General features: G+C 44.6%; 1 protein-coding gene across 1 annotated transcript in view; it reads left to right on the top strand.

The window, feature by feature from the left end:
- The window catches only part of LOC107114847 (rho GTPase-activating protein 42-like), a gene marked incomplete at its 3' end in the record, with an annotated part of 116,097 nt that overhangs the window by 80,457 nt on the left and 9,749 nt on the right, over positions 1-25,891 (top strand). Inside the window, exon 3 of the mRNA XM_015416445.1 lies at positions 10,170-10,231. Within this exon, the coding sequence (XP_015271931.1) occupies positions 10,170-10,231 (62 nt within the window). The remainder of the gene's footprint in view (positions 1-10,169; positions 10,232-25,891) is intronic.

Genomic DNA, 25,891 nt, shown 5'->3' with positions numbered 1-25,891 from the left:
GCTGTTACCTTCCCACCGAAGTGGTACCTATTTATCTACTTGCAATTTCTTGCTTTTGAACTGCTAGGTTGGCAGGAGCTGGAACTAGAGACGGGAGCTCACTCCGTCATGCAGCAGCTCGGGTCTCGAACTGCTGAACTACCGACCTTCCACAGCCCGCAGTTCAGCGTCTTAACCACTTGAGCCACCGCAGCTCCAACAACCTTGTAGGTTAGACTAATAGTGCGTAACTGGTCAAGGGTCACCCATCCAGCTTCCATGGCAAAGTGGGGATTTGAACCGGGGTTTTCCAGATCCTGTTGTTGTTCAGTTGCACAGTCCAGTCTGACTATTCGTGACCCCATGGACCACATCACGCCACGCCCTCCTGTCTTCCGTCGTGCTCCAGAGTTTGCTTAATTTCATCCTCATCTGACACTTTAACCACTACATTTTTAAAAATCGTATTAAAATCCCCATAGTGGGCCATGGTTACAGAACGTGTACTTACTGGTATACCCGATGGATCACTGCTGACCTTGCAAAACTTTCAGTCAGAGTAAACTGTGTGTGTGTGTGTGTGTGTGAGAGAGAGAGAGAGAGAGAGAGAGAGGCAGAGAGAGGCACGAGCATTCATTATAGTGGCATTCATATGGCCAAACAGATATAAATTCTCTGGCACTGGAAAAGTGACTCCTGGAGAGAGAGAAAATAAGTAAAAGTGTAACTCGTGTGGCAGGTAACAAATCACATTGTGGTTAAAACTGACTAGTTTGGACAGCAAAATAATCTGGAAGCAGTTTGTCTTGCTGACTTTACAAGAATGTTTTATGGAGTACATCCTTACTTCCTTGAATGCAAATGAAAATTCAAACAATATGTTCTTTACCATCTTTACCGCAAATGAAAATGACGTCTGTGTTTGTTGATTGAAATATTTAAAAAGTTGGTCCTATGTGAATTATGTATCCAAGTTCATTACAGATCCACCTCTGTGGACAATAAAAATGAGACTGCTGGTAATGTTTGGAAAGCAACTTGTACCCAGTGGATTCTTACATTAAAACATACTTATTTTATGTTCAGACGAGTACGTGCTTATCCTGCTGCAGTGTTCCTGGTTCTCCCTTCCCCATGGTATCCTTGCAGCACCCGTATGGATAGGTTAGGTTGAGAGAGTGACTGTACCAAGGTCATCCAGTAAGATCAGGGATCTTGGCCCAGCACCGTAAACAACCACATCAAACTGGTGGTGAATTGTTATGGGAAGATAGCAAAATGTATCCAACCAGGCAGTTTTGAAGATTTAAAGGTGTTTAAGATCCCACTGTACCCTCATGATGTTCCTGAGGGTCTACTGATCCCAAGAAATAAATTGAGTGAGGTGGCAGTGGGAGTGGGAGCACAGAAGAAGATTTATACCTCACTACCTGAAGGAGTCTCAGAGCGGTTTACAATCTCCTTCCCCTTCCCACAGCAGACACCGTGTGAGGTAGGTGGGGCTGAGAGAGCTCTCTTGAGAGCTGCTCTTTCCAGAACAGTTCTGAGAGATCTGTGACTGGCCCAAGGTCACACCAGCAGCTGCATGTGGAGGAGTGGGGAATCAAACCCGGTTCTCCCAGATTAGAGGATTCATTTTAATCAAGGCTATCTAAACTAATTTAAATCCCCCCCCAGTGCACACAGGAATTCCTTCAAATACTTTTGTAACAATTAAACAATACTGATTTGCCGATAAAAAATAGCCTTTTATACATCCTAGGAACAGAATTCAAGGCACTGCAGCCAACATGGCTTTTGTATGCACATTATACCTGCTTAGAGAGGGAACAGATTTCTGTTTCTTCTCTTCCTGTGTACTTGCAAGGATATTAAGATCACTTACTTGAAGTCTACAGCTGCAGAGTTATGCAGAGTTAGGAGTATAAATTCCACCAAAGAAAGTGGGATTACTCCTTTGCAAACATATTTAGGATTGGGGTGTGACACGGGTCCAGAAGCTCCAGTAGCAATACGGTAGTAGTTAATGGGCAACATAGTGTTTCTCGAAAAACGTCTGTGCTGTTTGATAGTCAAAAACATTACTAAGTTGTGGACACTGCAGAATTTGGGTACTTGACCGACAGAATGTAGTTGCATACAAGATGATCTGTGTGGGCTCAGTGAGTGGTCCTGGTGAGATACTGAATGACACCTTCTGCCTTCTAGTCTGAAGGCTTAATATGACATCCACAACAATAATTGTCATAGAGATGACTAATAGTGCTGGTTTGTAATGATCAATACTTTCTCTGTATGGAGAGAATAAATGTTCAATCCAGTGGCAGTGATATGGGCACAACTATCTGCAGACTGCATGGAGCTGGACTTTCTCATACCAAACCATGGTTAGCTGCTGTATATAGAAGTCGGGAATATTGTTCAGCTCACGTGCTCCCTCCCTTTTCCTTCCTGTCTTAAAACATGACAACACTTCTCTGGCCGCAGACGGTTATTTGACACTATGTCCAATTTTAAACTGATTGCTGCTCTTCTCTGCAAATCGGGATTCCACACTGTGATTTAATCCTGATATGCTCTAGGGGATTGGTGTGTGCAAACCTTAGCAGCGAAGCATAGTTAGGGAGGAATCATGCTTCAGTGGTGGAGCATTGGCTTGGCATCCATAAGGTCCCATGTTCAATCCCAGGCATCTCCAGTTAAAAGGTTCAGGTAGGAGGTGATGTGAAAAAGCTCTCCCTGAGTTCCCTGGAGTGTTGTTGCCAGTCAGAGTAAGGAATACTGATCTTGATGGACCGGTGTTCTGACTCAGTATAGGAAATCTTAATGTGTGTCATGGTATCTGTTTGATGTCACTGTTTAAGAAGAAGAAGAGGAGGTGAAGGAGATTGGATTTATACCCTGCCCTTCACTCAGAGTGGTTTACAAACTCCTTTCCCTTCCCCTCCCCACAACAGACACCCTGTGAGGTAGGTGGGGCTGAGAGAGCTCTTTCAAGGACAGCTCTTGTCAGAACTATAGCTTGCCCAAGGTCATCCAGCAGCTGCAAGTGGAGGAGTGGGGGATCAAACCCGGTTCTCCCAGATTAGAGTCCGCGCACGTAACCACTAGTCCACGCACTTAACCACTGGCTTCATGGTTCAGTTTCAAGAGATAATAATTACCATGCTTTAAAAAGATCACAGGAAAGCTATCATGGAATTGTTGATGTTAAGCTGAATGCATTTTTTGCCTCTGTCTTTCTGAAAGAACTCAGATGTGAACTTGTGGATCTCCTGACAAAAATATGTAATCTTTCATTAAAATCTGCCTCCATTCCTGAGGACTGGAAGGTAGCTAATGTCACTCCCACCTTTAAAAAGGGTTCCAGATGAGATCCGGGAAATTACAGGCAAGTCAGTCTGACGTCGATACCGGGTAAATTGGTGGAAACTGTTATTAAGGAAAGAATTAGTAAGCACATTGCTGATTGAGTGTGGGAGAGGAACGGGCATTGTTTGACTGGGATTGCCTGTAATTGAGAGGAAGTGGAAGGGGCATTGTTTTGCCTGTGATTGAGTGCCTGGGTGAATTTGAATTTGAATAGCTGCTGCCTGACCTCTGCTGGGGGAGGCCTCTATTTAAGGAAGCACCTTGCCAGAGGCAGAGGAGACCAGCTGAGCTCTGAGCAGGAGCAGGAGAGAGAGCTGTGAGAGAGGTGAGTGGGTTTCTTTTACTTGCTTTCAGCTGAGAGAATTCAGCTAAGGATATTTTGTGGGAAAACTGTGTTTAGCAGTGTGTGGAAGCACTTAGAGTTCTTGCAGAGTCCTGGCTGATTGAGTGTGGGAGAGGAACGGGCATTGTTTGACTGGGATTGCCTGTAATTGAGAGGAAGTGGAAGGGGCATTGTTTTGCCTGTGATTGAGTGCCTGGGTGAATTTGAATTTGAATAGCTGCTGCCTGACCTCTGCTGGGGGAGGCCTCTATTTAAGGAAGCACCTTGCCAGAGGCAGAGGAGACCAGCTGAGCTCTGAGCAGGAGCAGGAGAGAGAGCTGTGAGAGAGGTGAGTGGGTTTCTTTTACTTGCTTTCAGCTGAGAGAATTCAGCTAAGGATATTTTGTGGGAAAACTGTGTTTAGCAGTGTGTGGAAGCACTTAGAGTTCTTGCAGAGTCCTGGCTGATTGAGTGTGGGAGAGGAACGGGCATTGTTTGACTGGGATTGCCTGTAATTGAGAGGAAGTGGAAGGGGCATTGTTTTGCCTGTGATTGAGTGCCTGGGTGAATTTGAATTTGAATAGCTGCTGCCTGACCTCTGCTGGGGGAGGCCTCTATTTAAGGAAGCACCTTGGCAGAGGCACGAGCCTCTGGCACGAGCCGAAGGGTGAGCTAAAGGGCTCTTTGCCTGTGGCTCTTAGCCTAGGGACTCTTAGACTAGGGGCGCTGTAAGAAGCCCAAAAAGAGCCAGAAAGACAAGGCCCTAGGCTCTTTGTCTTTCCCGTAAAATAATTTGACTTGATAACAAAACCCACATAAATACCAAGGGTTTAAAAGGGGGATTATATTTATTTATTTTAAAAGAATTATGAAGCCAGAATGCCAGCAGGGGGTTGGGGGCTATCCAGTGTTTTGCACGGAGTGTCACATGTATGACTATCTGCCCACTGGGCAGAAGTCTTGGGTGTGTCCTCGGTGCAAGGAGCTCCTGGTTCTCAGGGAACGTGTGTGCTCCCTTGAGGCCAAGGTGGCTGACCTGGAGAAGCAGAGACAGTCAGCTAGGCACACAGAAAAGACTCTCGGGGACTTGTTAGCTTCGTCCCACTCTGGATCTGGCAGCCCCGCTGCTGTCAGGGAGCATGAGGGTCTAGGGGAAACAGGGCACCATGCTGAGGATAAGGGGAATGTGCCCTCAGAAGGGACCTCTTCCCCAGCTGGTGAGCGGCTCTCCTTTTGCACCAAGGAACCATCCCTGAGCAGGGTGGGAGGGGGGCTCTTGGTAGTGGGTGATTCGATCCTTAGGCAGGTAGACAGCTGGGTGGCGAACCCGCGTACTGACCGTATGGTGACTTGCCTGCCTGGTGCGAAGGTAGCGGACATTACGCGTGTTTTAGATAGGCTGGTAGATAGTGCTGGGGAGGAGCCAGTGGTCGTGGTGCATGTCGGCACCAACGATGTGGGGAAATGCAGTCGTGAGGTCCTGGAGGAGAAATTTAGGCTGCTGGGCAGGAAACTTAGGTCCAGGACCTCCAAGGTAGCCTTCTCAGAAGTGTTACCTGTTCCACGCGCAGGGCCGGAGAGACAGGCAGAGATCAGGAGTCTCAATGCGTGGATGAGACGATGGTGTAGGGGGGAAGGGTTCAGGTTTGTTAGGCACTGGGATACTTTTTGGAACAAGAGGGAGCTGTACAGGCGAGACGGTCTCCACTTGTCCCGAGAAGGAACCAGGCTGCTGGCACTTAAAATCAAAAAGGTGGCAGAGCAGCTTTTAAACTGAATATTGGGGGAAAGCCGACAGGAGATGAAAAGTCTCTGGTTCGGGTTGGCTCATCTGAGAGAGGTGAGGGGGTACCGGTTGCTTTTCTACAGGGAGGTGGATTGAAATTGTCCACAGAGGCCATGGCTGGTGACATGGACTGCCGGACAACGACTCGAGATAGCAAGAGGAAGGATGCAGGCTTAACTTGTAAGGGAAATTACAGCTGTTTCTATACAAATGCTAGAAGTGTCCGAGGTAAAATCGGGGAGTTGGAGTGCTTGGTGTCGGAGGGAAAAATAGACATTGTGGGTATTTCTGAAACTTGGTGGGATGAGGAAAATCAGTGGGACACAGTGATTCCCGGTTATATATTATATCGGAAGGATAGGGGGGGAAGGGTTGGAGGTGGGGTAGCTCTGTATGTCAGAGAGGGTATAAAGTCTAGAAAGATTGAGAGGCTAAGTGAATTGGATTCGCTTCTGGAAGTTCTATGGGTTGAAATAGGGGGGCCAAAAGGAAACTTAACACTGGGAGTTTGTTATCGCCCACCAGATCAAAAGATAGAGGAGGATTATAAAATGATGAATGCCTTAAAGATAGCAACTAGACAAAAACACTGTGTAATAATAGGTGATTTTAACTACCCACACATTGATTGGGTCAATATGTGTTCTAGTCGGGAAAAAGAGATTGAGTTTCTAGACACTCTAAATGACTGTGCTATGGAGCAGATGGTCACGGAACCTACCAGGGGAGAGGCGATCCTTGATTTGGTCCTAAGTAACACTCAAGACCTGGTGAGAGATGTAAAAGTGATTGCACCGCTTGGAAACAGTGATCATAATGTTGTTGAGTTCATCATTTGTACAAATAGAGAATTGGCCAAAAAGACTCACACAACCATTTTTAACTTTAAAAGGGGTAATTTCTCTGATATGAGGGGACACGTGGGGAGGAAACTGAAAGGAAAAGTAGAAAGGGTCAAAACAATTGGGGAAGCTTGGGATCTATTTAAAACTACGATCCTAGAAGCTCAAAAAATATATATTCCGCAGGTTAGGAAAGGCACAAACAGGTATAGGAAAAAGCCTGCATGGTTAACAAACAGAGTAATGGAGGCTGTAAAAAGTAAAAAGAATTCCTTTAAGCAGTGGAAAGCTAGTCACAGTGAGGCTGATAAAACGGAACACAGGCTATGGCAAATAAAATGCAAGTCTGAGGTCAGGCAGGCAAAAAGGGAATATGAGGAGCATATAGCAAAAAACGTAAAAACCAACAATAAAACTTTCTTCAAATACATTAGAAACAGGAAACCAGCCAGGGAGGCAGTGGGGCCCTTGGACGACCAAGGGGTAAAAGGAGTATTGAAGGATGATAGGGAAATGGCTGAGAAGCTAAATGCATTTTTTGCCTCCGTCTTCACTGTGGAAGATGAGAAGTGCTTGCCCACTCCAGAACCACTGATTTCAGGAGGGGTGTTGGAAGACCTGAGTCAGATTGAGGTGATGAGAGAGGAGGTCCTAAAACTGATAGACAACTTAAAAACTGAAAAATCACCAGGCCCAGATGGCATACATCCGAGAGTTCTGAAAGAACTCAAATGTGAACTTGTAGATCTCCTGACAAAGATATGTAATCTTTCCTTAAAATCTGCCTCCATTCCTGAGGATTGGAAGGTAGCTAATGTCACTCCCATCTTTAAAAAGGGTTCCAGAGGAGATCCGGGAAATTACAGGCCAGTCAGTCTGACGTCGATACCGGGTAAATTGGTGGAAACCATTATTAAGGAAAGAATTAGTAGGCACATAGATGAACAAAACCTATTGAGGCAGACTCAGCACGGTTTCTGTAAGGGAAGATCTTGTCTCACTAACCTGTTAGTGTTCTTTGAGGGGGTGAACAAACATGTGGACAAGGGGGATCCAATAGATATTATTTACCTTGACTTCCAGAAAGCTTTTGATAAAGTTCCTCATCAAAGGCTCCTAAGTAAGCTCAAAAATCATGGGATAGAAGGACAAGTCCTTTTATGGATCAAAAACTGGCTAGTTCATAGAAAACAGAGAGTGAGTGTAGGTGGGCAATTTTCTCAGTGGAGGGTGGTAAGCAGTGGGGTACCGCAGGGATCAGTACTTGGTCCACTGCTTTTTAACTTGTTCATTAATGATTTGGAGATGGGAGTAAGCAGTGAAGTGGCTAAATTTGCGGATGATACAAAGTTGTTCGGGGTGGTGAAAACCAGTGAGGATTGTGAGGCACTCCAAGGGGATCTGTCAAGGATGGGCGAGTGGGCGTCAACATGGCAAATGGGGTTCAATGTGGCCAAGTGCAAGGTGATGCACATTGGAGCCAAAAATCCTAAATATAAATACACATTGATGGGGTCTGAACTGGCAGAGACTGATCAAGAGAGAGATCTTGGAGTTGTAGTAGATAACTCACTGAAAATGTCGAGACAGTGTGTGACTGCAATAAAGAAGGCCAATGCTATGCTGGGGATTATTAGGAAGGGTATTGAAAACAGATCAGCCAATATCATAATGCCCCTATATAAATCAATGGTGCGACCTCATTTGGAATACTGTGTGCAGTTCTGGGCACCACACCTTAAAAAGGATATTATAGCTTTGGAAAAAGTGCAGAAAAGGGCAACTCGAATGATAAAAGGGTTGGAACACTTTCCCTATGAGGAAAGGTTAAAGCGCTTAGGGCTCTTTAGCTTGGAGAAACAATGACTGAGGGGAGACATGATTGAGGTTTATAAGATTATGCATGGGATAGAGCAGGTAGAGAAAGAGGTACTTTTCTCCCTTTCTCACAATACAAGAACTCGTGGGCACTACCATGAAATTGCTGAGCGGTCGGGTTAGAACAGATAAAGGGAAGTACTTCTTCACCCAAAGAGTGATTAACACATGGAATTCACTGTGACAGAAGGTGGTGGCAGCTATAAGCATGGACAGCTTCAAGAGGGAATTAGAGAAGCATATGGAGCAGAGGTCCATCAGTGGCTATTAGCCACAAGGTATAGATAGGGACTCCGGGGCAAGTGATGCTCTGTATTCTTGGTGCTTGCGGGGGGCCAATAATGTGAGGGCTCCTAGTGTCCTGGATCCACTGCTGGACCTCCTGATGGCACCTAGTATTTTTGGCCACTGTGTGACAGAGTGTTGGACTGGATGGACCATTGGCCTGATCCAACATTGGTTTCTCTTATGTTCTTATTTCTGATGTGGCAAATGCATATGGTAAGTCCTCTGAACAAACTAATAGGTCATGCGAAAAGAGAGATGCCCCTGTGATGACCCACTACCACCCCTTTACACCAATTCACATGATTGTCCTTGTTGTATCAAGTTGGGCTTTGGTTTACTCTTTCAACTACTTATTTCATGTCCTCTTGTTTGCTGTTCCATGTGCTGAAATTCTCCTCTGCTTAATAGGGTTAAGCAAAGTCTCTGCCCTTTTAAGAAATGTCTCAGGAATTATCATGTCTTTATTAGCCTGATGGGTTTATATTTTTTGTGGTGGTGGAAAGTGCCATCAAGTTGTAGCTGACTCATGGCAACCCTCATGGGGTTTTCAGAGCTAAGAGAGATTTTTACAGGTGGTTTGCCATTGCCTGCTTCTGCTTATATTTGCTTAGCCCTGGTAATTGACAACTTGTTTTCATCTCTCCCTGCCTCCCAGACTCATCCTTATTATTTAACTTATGTCCTTGTGGGCAGGGATAGTCTTGTATTATTTTTATGCAGTGCCTAGTAGATTTTAGCTGTTTCCAAAATAACAACAACTGGCTCTTGGAAAAACCCAACCAAAGCAAGATTCGTTTTAATCAAGACACATAATTCATTCTAGGCTGTCTCATTGTGTCGGATTTTGTTTTCGTCATTCATGCTCTGCTCCCATTGCCAGACTATCAATGAATGAAATATGGTCATTTTTCCAGGCACAAAAGAGAGCCCCTTTTGATTAGAACAACAGATGATTGTATGTTTCAGAATTGATATAAATGATCTTTTCTGGCCAGAGTAGAAAGTCTAGAGCCGGCAAAGAGACTGCCTCCAACTCTTTGGCTAGTGTGTCTTTTCAGTACACAAATTAAATCTGAAGGAATAATGTTAAGGTGATCATTCTAATTTTTGGTACCATTTTGCTGGTGTACATGTGCCATTATGTAGCAATTTCACCAAAACCAACATCCCCATGGCAAGTGCTCCACATCTTTACTGTAAAGTTTAGGAATGCTTATTGGATGAAGGGCAGATGTCAATATAGAGAGTCTCCTTGTTCCTTCTTTATAGTTCTGATGGCCACTGACAGGCAACAGTGACACACCCTGTATGATGGCTCCCCTCTAATTAACAAAAGCTTGTAACCTTAGAAAGTGGAGAAGTCTCCTACAAGGATAGTGTGTTCTTGGTGGCATCTCCATAGCAAGAGTAATATGTGTACCAGCTCTAAGGGACTCCTTATTGCATTGGGTTGAAAAGAAGGTATTATTCCAACAGGTTTCCAAGTGTTGCCTGTTTTAACTGGATTCCTGAAGCTTTTTCCATTGTGCACTCTCCCTTTGTTGGAGAGGCTGTGTCCCTAGGTACAGTTGCAGAGGATGATGCTCGCTGCAAACCTAAACTAGTTGCGTTACCTACCTGAATAGAACCCTTAGATGACTAACATTGTTTGATGCTATAATCTCCTAAATATTCTGTGTTCTTGTTTTCTATTGTCTTGTAGCCCAGTCATTGAAGGAATTTGCCCGGTTATTGATTGCAGTGGAAGAGGAGAGGAGGCGTTTGGTAAGTCTGGCCTAAAATATGCTTCTGACTTAGTTGTTGTTGTTGCCTAAAATATGCTGCTGCTGCTGCTGCTGCTGCTGCTGCTGCTGTTGTTGTTGTTGTTCTTCTTCTTCTTCTTCTTCTTCTTCTTGTTCTTCTTCTTCTTCTTCTTCTTCTTCTTCTTCTTCTTCTTCTTCTTCTTCTTCTTCTTCTTCTTCTCCTCCTCCTCCTCCTCCTCCTCCTCCTCCTCCTCCTCTAACAAGTTTGAGTTATTTTTTTCACAGAGCACAGGAAGCTGTATTCTTGACTTCAGTTTCCTGAGAAACACTAGATATGTTGAATATGTTGAAGTTCATTCTGAAGATTACTAATTCAGGAAGCACGTTTCACTCTGCATTTTGATTCTGTCATACTCAATAGATGCCATGCTGCTTCTGGTTGGGGTGTTTTTCCCAGGGGCACACAGGAGACTCTAGCTACACCAAGAAAAGCCACTATTGCCCAAGGCCCAGTCTGAAGAAATATGAGGCAGCAACCTTCCTGAAGTTAAGCAGGTCTGAGTCCGATTAGTATTTTGGATGGAAGATGACCACCTGGGAATTTTTTGAACACTGCCTTGAACTCCCCAGAGGAAAGATGGGTTCTGTGTGAAAGAAAGAAAAGTTGTGCATAACAAAAATACTGGTTAAAAGTAGATGTGATTATTTACTGATATTCTGTCAGCAGGTGAAGGCATCAGGAAAGCTTTGCAAAATTTAGGATTGAAAGGATCAGCTAGTAGTTTACAGAAGGTGCCAAGTTGGCTGACTGACCAGGGAAAAACTTGAGCCTTCATCCTACTCTACTCCTCTCAGATTACTCAGATTTGGATCCATATAGTTTAGTAGCAGTGTCTATATGATCCTTTAAAGCACAGAGCCCAACTCTTCTTCCTGGTGTTTAGTATTCCTACCACAGAGACTACTGTCTCCTATGCCTCTTTTGCTTCTGGATTGTCAACAGGGCAGGAAGTTGTATCCTTCAGTAAGCTATATTTGGCCAGAAGCCTCCAGTTGCTGATTCCATGTAGACAGGAGACCCCCAGTTCCCATATGTCACATCTGGGAAAAACCTGGAAGTGATCTCATGTCTCTCTAGGGGTTGCTGAAAATTCTATGGTTTTATGGACCAATGTCCTTGCCCTTCCGACTCCTGCCATTGCCAGCCGCTGTGGTATCTTACATGCGATATCTTACAGGTTATTTTTGTTCATGCACTCCACTTCTGTTCCATGGTTTAATACACCACTAAGGTTTGTGATCAAGATTTTATTTCTACTAAAGTCAATCACAAGCTAACAGGAAAGAGGGGGTTGTTTGGTTGGGGTTTTTTTTAAACAAAGGTATAATGATTTCCAGGAAGAACATTGTGAGTAAATATATATTTTGTAGTAAAATATTAACCTCTTTAAGATGTACTCAGATTTTTTGTTGTTCACAGTTTCCCTTCCAGCATAATTGCAGCAGAGCTTTTAATTTTACACAGGGAATCCATTAATCCACTAAAGTGTTTTGTGGTATCCTTTAAAGGACACAGTATTTCTCACTGCTTAGTTGTACTTCCAAAATGTTCTGAAGATTGTTTGCAGTGTAAAGACATGGAAACATGAAAACAAACATGTGGGGAAAAAAGGTCTTTCTCCCACACCTTGCCCACCTCATTGTGTGCAGGTGGGAGGGTGTTTTGGTAGCATGTGGCTGCCAAGTTCCAGCAAATATAAAATAGGTCAAGCCATGTTTTGGGGTTAGTTTCTGTAGGTGGGTGTCTGATTTCAGTCTCCAGTGAATCCTTAGATGGTTACTCTTCTTAAACACTTGCAAACTCCTAAATCTTAAACAAAACAAAATTAAGAGTAGTTCTTATGGCTATAGCTACAGTTTGGAAAACTGGCGGTGCCTATGTTGGGCTTTTAGCGTCTTATGAGGGGCCTAAATACGAATCACACATGTCTGGCTCTGACTTTGTCGAGGTTTGGCCCATTATACTAGATTATTTATTGGAAATTGAAGTGATGCTGAAAACCCTGAAATCTTTAATTTCTGTTTAGTGTTTCTCCAATGGGTGGTCTGTATAGTTTATGGCTGATGTATTGGGTGGTATATTGTAATGACTGAAAATGGTAAGTTTCAATTGTTTAGGTATTGTTGGTTATGTTAGTTTGTGTAAATATAGGGTGTGATCATATGTACAATAAGCGGCGGCAGATACGCAATTCCCGCATGGAGTAAAGGGGCGCGATCAGATGGAAACATCTGTCCAGCATCCCGGAGTCGTCGTCGGGGTGTCTCGTTGCAGCTCAGGAGCATGGTTAAAAGCCACTTCAGACAGTGCTGGCTCTTTGGCTTGGAAACAGAGATGAGCACCACCCCCTAGAGTCGGATTGGGCTGGCTTTTGAGCAAGGGAAACCTTTACCTTTTACCAATTATTGCATAACATCTGTATTGACTTGCATTATGATTTGTTTGTAAAATTTCAAGAAGTGTTAAATAAAAAAAATTAAGAGTAGTCCTCACAACTTCATCTCTCTTATCATACTTTTTTAAACCCACTTTTAGGAAGTCTGTGGAAAAACATCTTCTGGGAAAGCCTGGAAGCAAATTTGTGGAAGTGGTTTTTACTGGGTTTTTTTTCCTTTCTGAAAACCCATGTTTAAGAATTGGGCAGGTCCTTCCAAAATTATATGCCAGATGATGTGGGGGAGCTGCAGCAAGAAGAGAGGAGAAATAGCCGGAAATCACCTGCCTACACATGCTTGTATGCATGAGCTTTCACTTTTCCCTCAGAGCTTGTTATGCACACACAAGTTGGTCACCCCCTCTTTGTGCAGCAGTCTCTCTTGCCCCATGGTACACTGCTCAAGGTCTTCTCAGTCTTCAGCATTCTCTTTGGAAGAGGGGGCCTCACAGTGGAAAGGGAAAGCAGTAAAACTGGCTTTCACAAACTCACTCTTTTCCCAGAAGTTTGTATCCGGTCATGCCAGTATGGGGTTGGATCCAGCGATGCATGAGCAGAAGGGGAAATGTGCGTGGCACAGTTCCTCTCGCACAAGCAGTAGCGCAAGGCCTGGAGGGACAGAAAGCCCTTTTAATGAAGTAACTATGTGCATATAGAGCAATGAAATGAACAACAGATGGTTCGTGTGGTTTTCATTTATTTGCTTTTCAGACTGTATCAGAAGAAATACCTTGTATTTTTTGTCTTGCGCACATGGGAAAGATAGTGTGTGTGTGTGTGTGGGGTAAAATCGCTTTCACTTCACGCAGGGCGATAGTGAGGAATAATTTTTAGTCTTTCCACTTGTATACAGATTGTTGTGCACACAGAGATCATCTGTGGGATGATCAAACATGATGATTTTAATTTATGGGAGGTGTTTTGATGGTTTTGTTGAAAGAACCCCCCCCCCCACAAATTAGTATGTTACGTTTATAAGAAACTCATATGGCTGGCTTTATGCCCCGTGTTTATTCATTTATACCCTGCCTTTCTCTTGAAATGGGTACTCAAAACAGCTCACAATAAAAAAATAAAAAGCAATAGTAAAAAATAATGAACTAGATAAAATAGACATTGATACCTTTGATTGGGAAACTACATCTAAAGCCAAATACAAGTTACTGGTATTTGGTTAGTCTAGATTTCCTAAGTGAGACTTTTTTTTAAATATTGACTGTTTATGCTACTATTCACTGTGTAATCGTTGACAAAGAGTCGCCATTTTGTATGGTAGTTTTTTATAGTAAAATAAATTAATTAAAAAATAATAATGAACTCGAGAAGCGGGACTTCTAAATACAGAGTAGATCTCTCTCTCCCGGTGCCATGAAATTTTCCTGCTCTGTGCTACAGCTCTCAAGCTAATAGTTGAAGGCCAAGAGCGTCATGTGTTCTAACAGAGTAGATCTCTCTCTCCCAGTGCCATGAAATTTTCCTGCTCTGTGCTACAGCTCTCAAGCTAATAGTTGAAGGCCAAGAGCTTCGTGTGGTCTAGGCCTTAAGTACCTGCGTGGGAGAGAGACAGTCAGCTCACATGTTACAAACTGGCAGCCATCTTCCTACAGTTCCCCCTCCCTCAACAAGTGGAAGGCCAAGCATGAGGGGATGTTTAAGGGACAGTTCACAAATTACCCCTATTTTCTTATCTCACATGGTCCCACAGCGATCTCAGGTAGGGGAGAATTATGTCAATCACATGTTTTTTCCTGTATGAAAATGTAAAGACTGTACCTCATCAGAACGAACATATGAACTGGCCTGGACGGTCCTCTCGAAGGAAAGTGCACACTTTTACCAGGATTGTACCGCTTCAGAGCATTGGTTGATGAATCACATCGGCACAGGGAGGTGTTTTTTCCCCTTTTAACACCAGGGAATATTAAAATGTGGGATTTCCCTGTTAGAAATCTACAATGATAAGTATTCAGTCCCTTCCATCTAAAATGGCACAGTCGGAAAAGGACTGGACCATGGAATTTTTGCTCATGTTAGAACAGCTCTCTGGCCCTGTCTGTACTGCCCTTTAAACGAGTTGCTATCCTTACAGGTGTAGGGACTGTATTTTGTGTGTGATGTTTTCTTTAATTTTCCATATGGAAGCTCAGAATCCACTTTGAAAGCTCCTTCTTTATAACTAGAAGTTTGCCTCTCCCATGAAACATTGTGACGAGAGCTTTTTGAATGCTTTCTTCATGAGGAGAATGGATGTTTTACAAGTGAAGCAGATTGGCTAAGGTTTAGATGATTCATTTTGTTTTATTTTTTAAAAGAGAGGACTCAGATAGATGGGGACACCTCAGTAATGTGCCGTCGTATCCGTTAACGTCAGGAAGAAATAACAGCTCACAGTCTTGGTACTTCTTTTTATTAGCTGATGGAAAATGACTGTAAGCACCAACTTGTTTGTAGTGAACTTTTGTCTAGACCTCTGCAGTGTGGGATCGGCATAAACCATGTATCTTATACAAGAGAAAATGAGCACCACGTGAAACCCTGTTATTTTTACTTTCAGGAGATTAATAACTACTGCCTCACGTTGCTTTTCCTCAACCTCTGTAGAGTTTCATTTTGCTTTCTTTAGAAACACTAATACTAAGGCACTCTGGGACATTTAAAATCATTAAGTTCTTTCTAGGGCTGTCAAGCCCCCCCGGTCACAGCTGGGGATTCCCTCCCTGATTTCCAGCTGCTGCTTCAAGTGGCATGAAGGGATTAAGAAGAAGAGGAAGAGAAGAGATTGGATTTATACCCCGCCCTTCACTACCTGAAGGAGTCTCAGAGCGGCTTACAATCCCTTTCCCCTCCCCTCCCCACAACAAACACCCTGTGAGGCAGGTGAGGGTGGGAGAGCTCTCTCGAGAACTGCCCTTGAGAGAACAGCTCTGAAAGACTTTATGACTGACCCAAGGTCACACCAGCAGCTGCATGTGGAGGAGTGGAGAATGAAACCGGGTTCTCCCAGATTAGAATCCACGCTCTTAACAACGACACCAAACTGGCTCTCGACTGACTGGCATCACAAGCATGATGACATGACTTCTGAGGAAAACCTGGAAGCGATGGAGGCAGTTCTAGGAATTGCTGGAAACTCTGTGGTAAAACTGTTGGGTCGAAGTTTTCCCCAGAAGTTACATCATCATGTTGATGACACAGCCTGGTAACTCGTTTCTTTCAGATGCTGCTATATTTGTGGTCCTATTTGCTGGTCCAGTTCCCTCTCACTGTTTTGATACTTGGGTAAATTCTAGGTAGATTCAAATGCCATTAAGAAGGTTTGCAAATTTTTCCCTCTGGTGTAATGAAATTAAAGGGGAATCAGTCTTCTCCCACCAGCAATCCAAGAGATTTCTTAAGGAGCTAAGTAATCTATGCCCACCCTGGGACCTGTTAGTGCCCCAGTGGTCCTTATTGGTTGTTGTAGTGCAGTTAATGTCAAAACCCTTTGAACCCCTGGCTACATGTTCCTTGGCAGACCTTTCCATTAAGGTGTGTTTCTTGTGGCTGTTACTCCTCCACTTGCACCTGGCTGGATGACCTTGGGCAAGCCTAGTTCTGGCACAGCTGTTCTTGAAAAAGAGCAGTTTCTGTCAAGAGTTCTCTCAGCCCCACCTACCTCACAGGGTGTCTGTTGTGGGGAGGGGAAGGGAAAGGAGTTTGTAAGCCGCTCTGAGACACCTTTGGGTAGTGAAGGGCAGGGTATAAATCCAATCTCCTCCTCCTCCTCCTCCTCCTCCTCCTTCGCCCTAGCCTTAGGTTCCTCCCTAAGGTAGCATCTGCTTGGGGGGGGGTCAACAGTGGGAGGGCTTCTAATGTCCTGGCCCCACTGCTGGACCTCCTGATGGCACTGGTATTTCTGGCCACTGTGTGACACAGAGTGTTGGACTGGATGGGCCTTTGGCCTGATCCAACATTGGCGTCTCTTATGTTCTTATGTTCTTATGTTCATCCAGGTTCCATTTATCCCAGGATATTATTTTGCTGGTGTTTTTCCCTTCACCAAGTTCAGATGCTGAGTGTTCATTATACTCCTTGAATGTTTTATCTTAAAAAATCCCTAGACTTCTGCAAGGATAGGGCTCTGTTTGTTTGCTTTAATGGCCCTGAGAAGGGTAGCAGAACATTGCCTCAAACTCTGTTCCGTTGGAGGGTCAGAATTATTAGAGTGTTATAGGCTGGCCAAATTGTCATGCCTTTTGAACATTCATGCCCATCCAACTAGAGCTATGGAGTGCCATTGACGGAGATTTGCAGAGCCTCCACCTGGTCTTTGGCTGACACCTTTGTACGTCCCTATGCTCTGGATCTACAGGCAGCCAAGAAGCTCAAGTGGGCAAGGTGGTACTTCATTTGCTATTCAAGTGAGGAGAGCATGCTCCACCTCCTGCTGAGTAGCTTGCTAGAATCCCCATGTGGGACTGCACAAAAGATCAATGATGAAAACAAAGTTGCACTTAGCTGTAACTATTGTTCATCAAGTATCTTCTGTGCAGGCACACATACGGTTCCTTCTGCCCCACTGCCTGCTCTTGCTTTGGCAGGGTTAGAGGTACTAAGGGTGGGGGCACTGCTGCACAGAAGCACGTGGTCACTGGGCGGGAACAAGTTTCCCCTCTGGCATACAGCGTCCCCTGGAGGCTCTTAGCTGTAAAACCTATCCGATGGCAGGCCTGGTTATTCGCAGTCCCCATGTGTGCCTGCACAGAAGATACTCGATGAGTAATAGTTACAGAAAGGGAGGCCACCAAGGAAGTCTCAGCAGAGGAAGGCAATGGCAAAACATCTGTGCTTCTCACTTGCCTTGAAAGCCCCTTGCTTGGCTGTGAATTGACGGCACTTTACACACACACACACACACACACTCATATGTTCATGTTAACATTTGACTATATTTCTTGGAGACCTAATAAAATTGCACAGTCAATAAGGAACATTTGCCCAGTCAAAGTGATTGGCATCCTATTCTAGTTGTAATGGAGTGGTGGTGTTGGTGGTGGAGGAGTGGAAAGTGGGAACTGGAGAAGATCAGTCTTGTACTTAATGACCTTCCAAATTGGCATTATTTGTATTGATTGTTCTTCCTGGGTTGCAGCAGATGAAAACATTTGATAACCGACACAACGCGCATCTGTTCTTAATCCACAGCGGAGCTGCTGTTGATTCTGTGGGAACAAGAATAAGCTTTGTTTCGAATCCCATTAGGGAGTTGTTGGGCTTCTTTCCTCTCTCAGGGCTTGAGTAGGAACTGACTGACTGACTAATTTATCCTGGAGTCATGCTAGAGAGTCAGCCAGGTATGCTACCGTCATTCGATACGTTTAAGTGTTTGGCTGTACTTTCTTCAGAATAAATTACTGAAAAGCTGTTCCTGTCTAAGAAGATTCCGTTTAACAAACATTTAACGGCGGCATGAAGCAATCCAAACAGATTCTGGTGAAACAGTAGGGCTGCTTCGGTTTCATGATGGAATATATTTTCGGATGCACAGAGGGCGAATCATGGGCATTTTGTAGGTCAGTCACTAAAGGGGGCGCTGAGCATTGGTTTAGGGACACTGGAGGATGGTTGTCTGAAATATGGCGCAAGTGAGTCTGGTATACTTTCTTCAGAATAAATTACTGAAAAGCTGTTCCTGTCTAAGAAGATTCCGTTTAACAAACATTTAACGGCGGCATGAAGCAATCCAAACAGATTCTGGTGAAACAGTAGGGCTGCTTCGGTTTCATGATGGAATATATTTTCGGATGCACAGAGGGTGAATCATGGGCATTTTGTATGTCAGTCACTAAAGGGGGCGCTGGGCATTGGTTTAGGGACTCTGGAGGATGGTTGTCTCTGAAATATGGCGCAAGTGAGTCTGGTAATGGTACCGCTTCAAAATGAGGAATCTGGCAAAACAGGAATGTGGACATTCCTTGAAAATAGAAACTTACTATAGCCAGGAATGAGATTCCTCTCTTTGTTCTCTGTGCAGGTTTTCTATTTTCAGGGAGTTTTAACACTGAGGGGCATTCCAAAATGTGATGGTCCACCCACAATTAGAAATGTTGCAATCCGTTCTTCTCTGCCACTGAATTCCTCTACATGCGTGAATGGGGACTCTGTTTCACTTGCACACAGTTTCAAAGGAACACGTGTGAAATAAGCAGCACAGAGGTGGTCCCAATTCTGTGGGTCTTTCCCAGCCATTTACCACCAACACCCAACAACAGGGAGTATGTCGATCAAGGTGAGAACGACCTCCACAGCTGGTCTCTGCCCATCTAGTTATTTCATTCACACAGACTCCCTCATGGCATGGAATCCACTTCCTCTGTTCTGAAGGTATTCTTCGTATATATGTAAGTTCCTCCTGTACATCATCCCAAGCTGATACAAAACATGCAGAGCATGAATTTGGCAACTCGCTTGCCTTTGGGGGGGGGCATTAAATAGGGTGGGTCAATCTTGTACCATCTGCTCATGACCTGTCGTAGCAGATGATCAGCCCTGTCAACTCTGATGTCAGGGAAGGAGGGCAGTGAAAGGGAAGCGGCTCCAGAGACCCTTCGTTCCCTCCAGTCTGGTCTCCCCATCTCCAGTGCTGCTATCAACAGTAAGAGACGACAGAACGGGAAGTGCTAGGAGTATAAGAGCCATGTTGAATTCAAGGATCCATCCAGTCCAGCGTTCTTTTTTCCAACAGTGGTCAACCGGAAGAAGGACCTCAGCAAGGGCATGAGGGCTGTTCGCTCCTCAGAAGCTGGTGTTCAGAAGCGTGTAACAATCATGGCCAATAGCTGCTGAGAACCCTATCCTCCATGAATATGTCTTAATTTTTTAATTTAAAAACCCTCCAATTAAGCTAATGGTCATTACCACATCTTGTGGTGGTGAATTTCTTGTTCATTTAAGGACATCATGGGTTGGATCCAGGCCAAAAATGGCAATTTCCACCCATTCTCCCTTCCCACTACAGACCCCATTTATATTGTTCCTCAGAGTACCATTTTGTGGAGATCAGTGGGCGGGAAGATGCAGGGAAGTTCTGTTCCACTGATGGAGAATTCAGTCTAGATCCATGTGCGCAGTCTCACATTGTTCCTTTGATTTGGGTCGTGAATGTAGCCCCCTATGACCCCCACTGTCACTCATTCTGTACATGTTTATATATTTAGGGGGCACAAGCATTTGCAATACTACACTGTGTAGTAAACGGTGTAATATTTTGAATGTAATATTAGCAATCCCAAGGTACTCCTGGGCAATGTTCCCTCTAAGCAGTGGAGTCTTGTGAGCAAAAATTCTACTTTGTGAGCTATTGGCATTAAAAGTGTGAGTGATTTGGCTACTGAGTGAGTGATTTGACTACTGCATAAATTAGTTTGTTCTGGAGCCATCCTTCCTGAGCTAAGCCAAAAATGTGTGAGCCGGAGGCTAAAAAACTGTGAGCTAGCTCACACTAACTCAGCTTAGAGGGAACACTGCTCCTGGGTCATTGTTCATGTGAGTATATGAAGGAGAATGCAGGCTCTTCAAGTGGAGGAGGATCTGAGTATATGAAGCTACCTTATAGTGAATCAGAATGCAGGCTCTTCAAGTGGAGGAGGAGGTGGTGGTGGTTTAATACCCCACCCTTCACTATCCAAAGGAGTCTTGGAGCAGCTTACCTTTCTTCTCCCTACAACAGACACCCTGTGAGGTACGTGGTGTTGAGAGAGCTCTAAAAGAACTGCTCTTGAGAGAAATGTGATTGACCCAAGGTCACCCAGCTGGCTTCATGTGGAGGAGTGGGGAAACAAACTGGATTCTCCAGATTGGAGTCCTGCCACTCTTAACCACTAAACCAGACTGGCTCTCAGTATAAATATTAATTATAGTATAAATATTATTGTATTTTATCCCACCCTTTCTCTACAGACTTGAAGGTAGCATACAAAATTATCTCCTCCTGTTTTATCCTCATAACAGTCCTGTGAGGTTGTTCAGGCTGAGAAAGAGGTTACTTGCTCAAGGTCACCCAGTCAGTTGACCACAACAAGAGAGAGCTTGGTGTAGTGGTTAGCAGCACGGACTCTAATCTGGGCGAACGAGGTTTGATTCCCCACTTCTCCACATGCAGCTGCTGGTGTAACCTTGGGTCAGTTACAAGTTTGTTCAGAGCTGTTCTCTCAAAAGCAGTTCTCAGGAGAGCTCTCTCAGCCCCACCTGCCTGTTGTGGGGAGGGGAAGGGAAAGGGATTGTAAGCCCCTCTGAGACTCCTTCGAGTAGTGAAGGCTGGGGTGTAAATCCAATCTCCTCCCCTCCTTCCCTTCGAGGAGATTTTAACCTGGGTCTTCCTGGGCTTAGTCCAACACTGTAACCAGTACACTGTAACCAATACACCCCACTGGCTGTAACCAGTACTATCGGTTTCAACAGGAAATGGCTCTCTAGGGTCCCAGGCAAAATTTATCGCAGACTTGCTACCTGATGCATTGATGGTTGGTGTGGTGTAATGGTGAGAGTGTCAGACTAGGACCTGGGACAACTACATTTGAACCCTTCACTCAACCGTAGAAGCCTACCAGGTGACCTTGGGCCATTCACAAACCCTCCGCCTAGGCTTCCCTCGCAAGGTAGTTGTTGTGAGGATTAAATGGAGGAGGGAGGAGTGACATGAAAAGCCACTTTTGGGTCTCCAATCAGGTAGAAAATTGGAATATAAAAATAAATAAACTGGTGGTGGCCTTGTGTCGTCAAGGCATGTGCTCTGCCACTGACAGAAGACTTTTATTTATTTTTTCGATTTCTAGGCCACCCTCCCCAATAAGAAACACGGGTGAGGCAGGTTATGCAACATCTGGATTCAGACGCTGCTCAACAAGTTGAAATCAGAAATGTCTCTGGATCCTTCCATGTTTATATTTTTAGGGAATGAGAGACCTGCTGGAGGTGGCAGGACAGTCACTGAAAAGCCTAAAAATATCTAGAAAGTCCTCAGGCTTGAAGCAAACCATTAAGGCAAAGAGGTAAAGCCTCTTAATTAAAAGCCACCCTAGGTGGAAAGAAATGTTTTGGCCTGGTGACTAAAAGCCAAGGAAGCCTCAAGGGAACGGGCATTCCAAAGGCAAGGTGCCACCACGGAAAAAGCCCTGGTTTTGTCACATGCCACAGCCCTGCAGGCAGGAGTTACAGGGAGCAGGATTTTGGAGGCACATCATAACTGATGTACTGGGCCGTATGAGGACACAGGCATATATCAGTGCTGCTGTCCCTGTGTCACCTGCTTCTAAAGGCCTTTTCTTTCTGCCCTCCTGTGTTGTGCCACAAAGGCTAATTCAGGCGTGGTAAACTTGAGGGTATAACTAGATCTTAATATTGCAGTTGTCAATTCTATCACTGCAAGGAACATTTGATATACATCTCTGATGTCTAAGGTTATACCTGTGTGAGTTAGAAACCTCTCATCACCCATCCCCCCCCTCAGCACTGACGTCTACAATTAAATATCATAAAAGCATAAAATCACAGAGTTGGAAGGGGTCATACAGGCCCTCTAGTTCAGCCCCTTGCTTAATGCAGGATCAGCCTGCAATTAGTTTGTCATTAGATACAAAGAAAGCACAGCATAGGGTACCAAAACTGAAATCGTTGATCTTCTGGTTGCAAAGTGTTCCTCAAGGTATGCATTAACATAACCAGATAGATTGACACCTCCCGCCATCAAAGATACTACAGATGGTATTGATTGTAGGGCATGCTACATTAATAGATTTTGGTTTTGTAAGCTGCGTAAATTACAAAGTGTAAATTGAGATAAATCTAAGCAACCAACAGCACACCTTGAATGGCATTCAGGTCTGTCATTAAAAAGGAGCGCAGCAATAGCACAGCTGGGTGCTTTTTGTCTGGATATGCATTGTCTGTGGGAGTGCAAGAGATAATTTTGCTATACTGGGTTCAGCCAAAGTGCAGACTGAATGGGGCTGCAAATTGCAAAGTCACTAGCTCTTTCTCATTTATTAAAGTAATTTGTTCCTTGATTCATGTAATTTAAACTTAAGTCCTTTCCTGTGATGAACACATCCTCCTGGTGCAGTTATTTATTTAACAAAGGCTTTTGTTCTTCCAAAACACTGTCTTCTGTTCAATGATATCCTATTAATTCGGTATTCTGTAAGAATTTGGGAAAGGCTAGCGTAATGTTTCAGTTTCTCCTTTTGAAAACGGTAAAGATGTAAAACAGGGGTCCCCAAACTTCTTGAGCTTGTGAGCACCTTTGGAATTCTGACACAAAATGGCTGCTGCAGAAGGCAGAGCCAGTCAGAACATGGCTGCTGCAGCTTACCTTCAGTCACACTGTAAAGATCCTTGAGCTGTGGTGATATTTTAAACATTTTAAATATCCGCACAGTCAGTCAAATCTCCAGTGGCCAATCAGAAGTCTTGTTGGGCAATAGCCCCACCTGGCCCTGCCCACTTCATTTAGCAGGCTCCAGGAAAGGTGTTGGTGGGTGCCATGGGACCAACCCCCACCACATGGGGGACCCCAGCCCTAAAACTTACAGTGCTAGCAAATGAACACATAGAATGGGGCTTACCTACAGACAGCTTCATATTTAAGCTATTCTGGTTCAAATCAGGGTTTGATTTAGCACTAAGATTCTCAGGTTATTGAAAATACTCTAAACGGTCCACAGGGGTTTGCTCTAATGGGGGGGAAATCTGTTTAGTTTGGAGAAGAAAATGTGCTCCTAGTTTCTTTTACAACGGATCATAATTGGGTATGGGGGCAGCCAAATGTAATAATTTTCAGAGCTCATAGAACAAAATTTTGCTGTCATCAAAAGCTATAGAGTAAATGTATCATGGAGCTGCGGTGGCTCAAGTGGTTAAGACGCTGAACTGCAGGCTGTAGAAGGTCGGTAGTTCAGCAGTTCGAGACCCGGGTGTGCCGCATGACGGAGTGAGCTCCCATCTCTAGTTCCAGCTCCTGCCAACCTAGCAGTTCGAAAGCAAGAAATTGCAAGTAGATAAATAGGTACCACTTCAGTGGGAAGGTAACAGCGTTCCGTGCGCCTCGGTGTTTAGTCATGCCGGCCACATGACCACGGAAACATCTTCGGACAGCGCTGGCTCTTCGGCTTTGAAACGGAGATGAGCACCGCAACCCTAGAGTCGAACTCGACTGGCTTTCGAGCAAGGGAACCTTTACCTTTTAAATGTATCATACAGATGGGAGCCTGTGATTTGTGTTGCTGGGTGGAAGGTGGGAGAAAAGAAGAAAGGTCTCCCATTGCCCCCTTTCCCCCTCATTTCACATGCCTCATGGATATACTGAGAACTGAAGCAATCATGGCTTCCAGACTCTGTACACAAGTTGTCAAAATCATTTGAAATTTCATTTGATCTCTTGACAAACTACGGATATGTGGAGAACACTCCTGAGAAACTAGGCTTCCCAAAGCTCTGTCAAAACTTCATAGATCGTTGAGCCTGTTTGGTGTAGTGGTTAGGTGCGCGGACTCTAATCTGAGAGAACCGGGTTTGATTCCCCACTCCTCCACTTGCAGCTGCTGGATGACCTTGGGCAAGCCATAGTTCTGTCAGAGCTGTTCTTGAAAGAGCAGTTCTCTCAGAACTCTCTCAGCCCCACCTACTTCATTGGGTGTCTGTTGTGGGGAGGGGAAAGGAAAGTAGTTTGTAAGCCACTCTGAGACTCCGAATGAAGGGCAGGGGAAGGAAGAGGAAGGTCTGATGAAGGTCTGAGACTCCTGCTGTGGGAAAGAGAGGAAGTTCTGGTGAAGCATCAGTATTCCTTTCCCTTACCTGTTGCAGGACCCTTCTCTTCTGGGCATAGAGCAGGGGTCACTGGGAGTTGCGGGGGAGGTATTTGTGAATTTCCTGCATTGTGCAGGAGGTTGGACTAGATGACCCTTGAGGTGCCTTCCAACTCTGTAATTCTATGATTCTTGGGGGGGGGTGTTGGTAAGAGCTTTTGAAAGGGAAGTAGAAGGGAGCGATAGCACACATTGTGTTCCTCAGACAGCCTTCTCCTGGTGAAACCCTCACTGAGGATGGTCCACTGAGCAACACTGAGGTCACACGCTTTTTCTGTGGTAGATCTGTTCCTGTGGAATGACCTACCAGAGTGAATGCTGGGGCATTTTCACTTGTCACGTTCAGGAAGATGTGTAAGACTGTCCTGTTCTTGAGGGTGTTCAGTGCAGGGCAAATCGTGTGTGTGTGTGTGTGTGTGTGTGTGTGTGTGTTTGCAGTGCCATCAAGTTATTTCTGATTTATGGCAAACCCATCCAGTCGTTAACAGATTTGCTTAGGTCCGCTGAGGGCAGCGGCTTCATTTATAGAGTCAATCCATCTCATGTTGGGACTTCAGCTTTTCCTAGCATTCTTTTCTTTCCCCGTGACTCCTGTCTCATTTTAATGTGACCAAGTTAAATAGCCTCCATTTAGTCATTTTAGCTTTGAGGGAGAGTTCAGGCTTGATTTGGTCTGCAACCCACTTATTTGTCTTTTTGGCGGTCTGTGGTATCCATAAAACTCCCCTCCAACACCACATTTCAAATTAATCCACTTTCTTCCTGTCAGCTTTCTTCATTGTCCAACTTTCACATTCATACGTAGCAATGGGGAATACAATCACACGAATTATCTCGATCTTGGTAGCCAGTGACACATCCTTACACTTAAGGAGCTTTTCTAAGTCCTTCATGGTTGCCCTTCCTCAGGGGTCATTTCGTAGAAAAAGAGCTAGGGGGACTCATTAGCATAACTCATTAGCATATGCCACACCCCCTGACATCACCAGAAGTGTGTCCTCCTTACAGCCGGCGGCGACCTCCAGCGGGCACCAGCAGGGAGCTCCAGGCCCCCCCCTCCCGCACCTCACCCGGGGGGATGGCGTCCCCCCGTGTCCCTCCCCAAATGACCCCTGCCCTTCCTAGTCTCAGTCTCCTTCTGATTTCTTGGATACAGGTCTCCTTTTTGGTTGATGCTAGAGCCAATGAATTAAAAACGATTAACAATTTCAATTTCTTCATTGTCAACCTTAATTGTTTTTAGGCTGTGTTTTAAATTGTGTGTATTAGCTTTAATTCCATTTATTGTATTTAACTGTGTTTGTGTATGGTATTAACTTGTTAGCCCCTTATTATATTTTGCCCTTG

This window comes from Gekko japonicus, unplaced genomic scaffold (assembly GCF_001447785.1).
Source record: "Gekko japonicus isolate JY-2015 unplaced genomic scaffold, Gekko_japonicus_V1.1 scaffold1992, whole genome shotgun sequence".
Taxonomy (NCBI): Eukaryota; Metazoa; Chordata; class Lepidosauria; order Squamata; family Gekkonidae; genus Gekko; species Gekko japonicus.
This window is presented reverse-complemented; position numbering and strand designations above follow the sequence as displayed.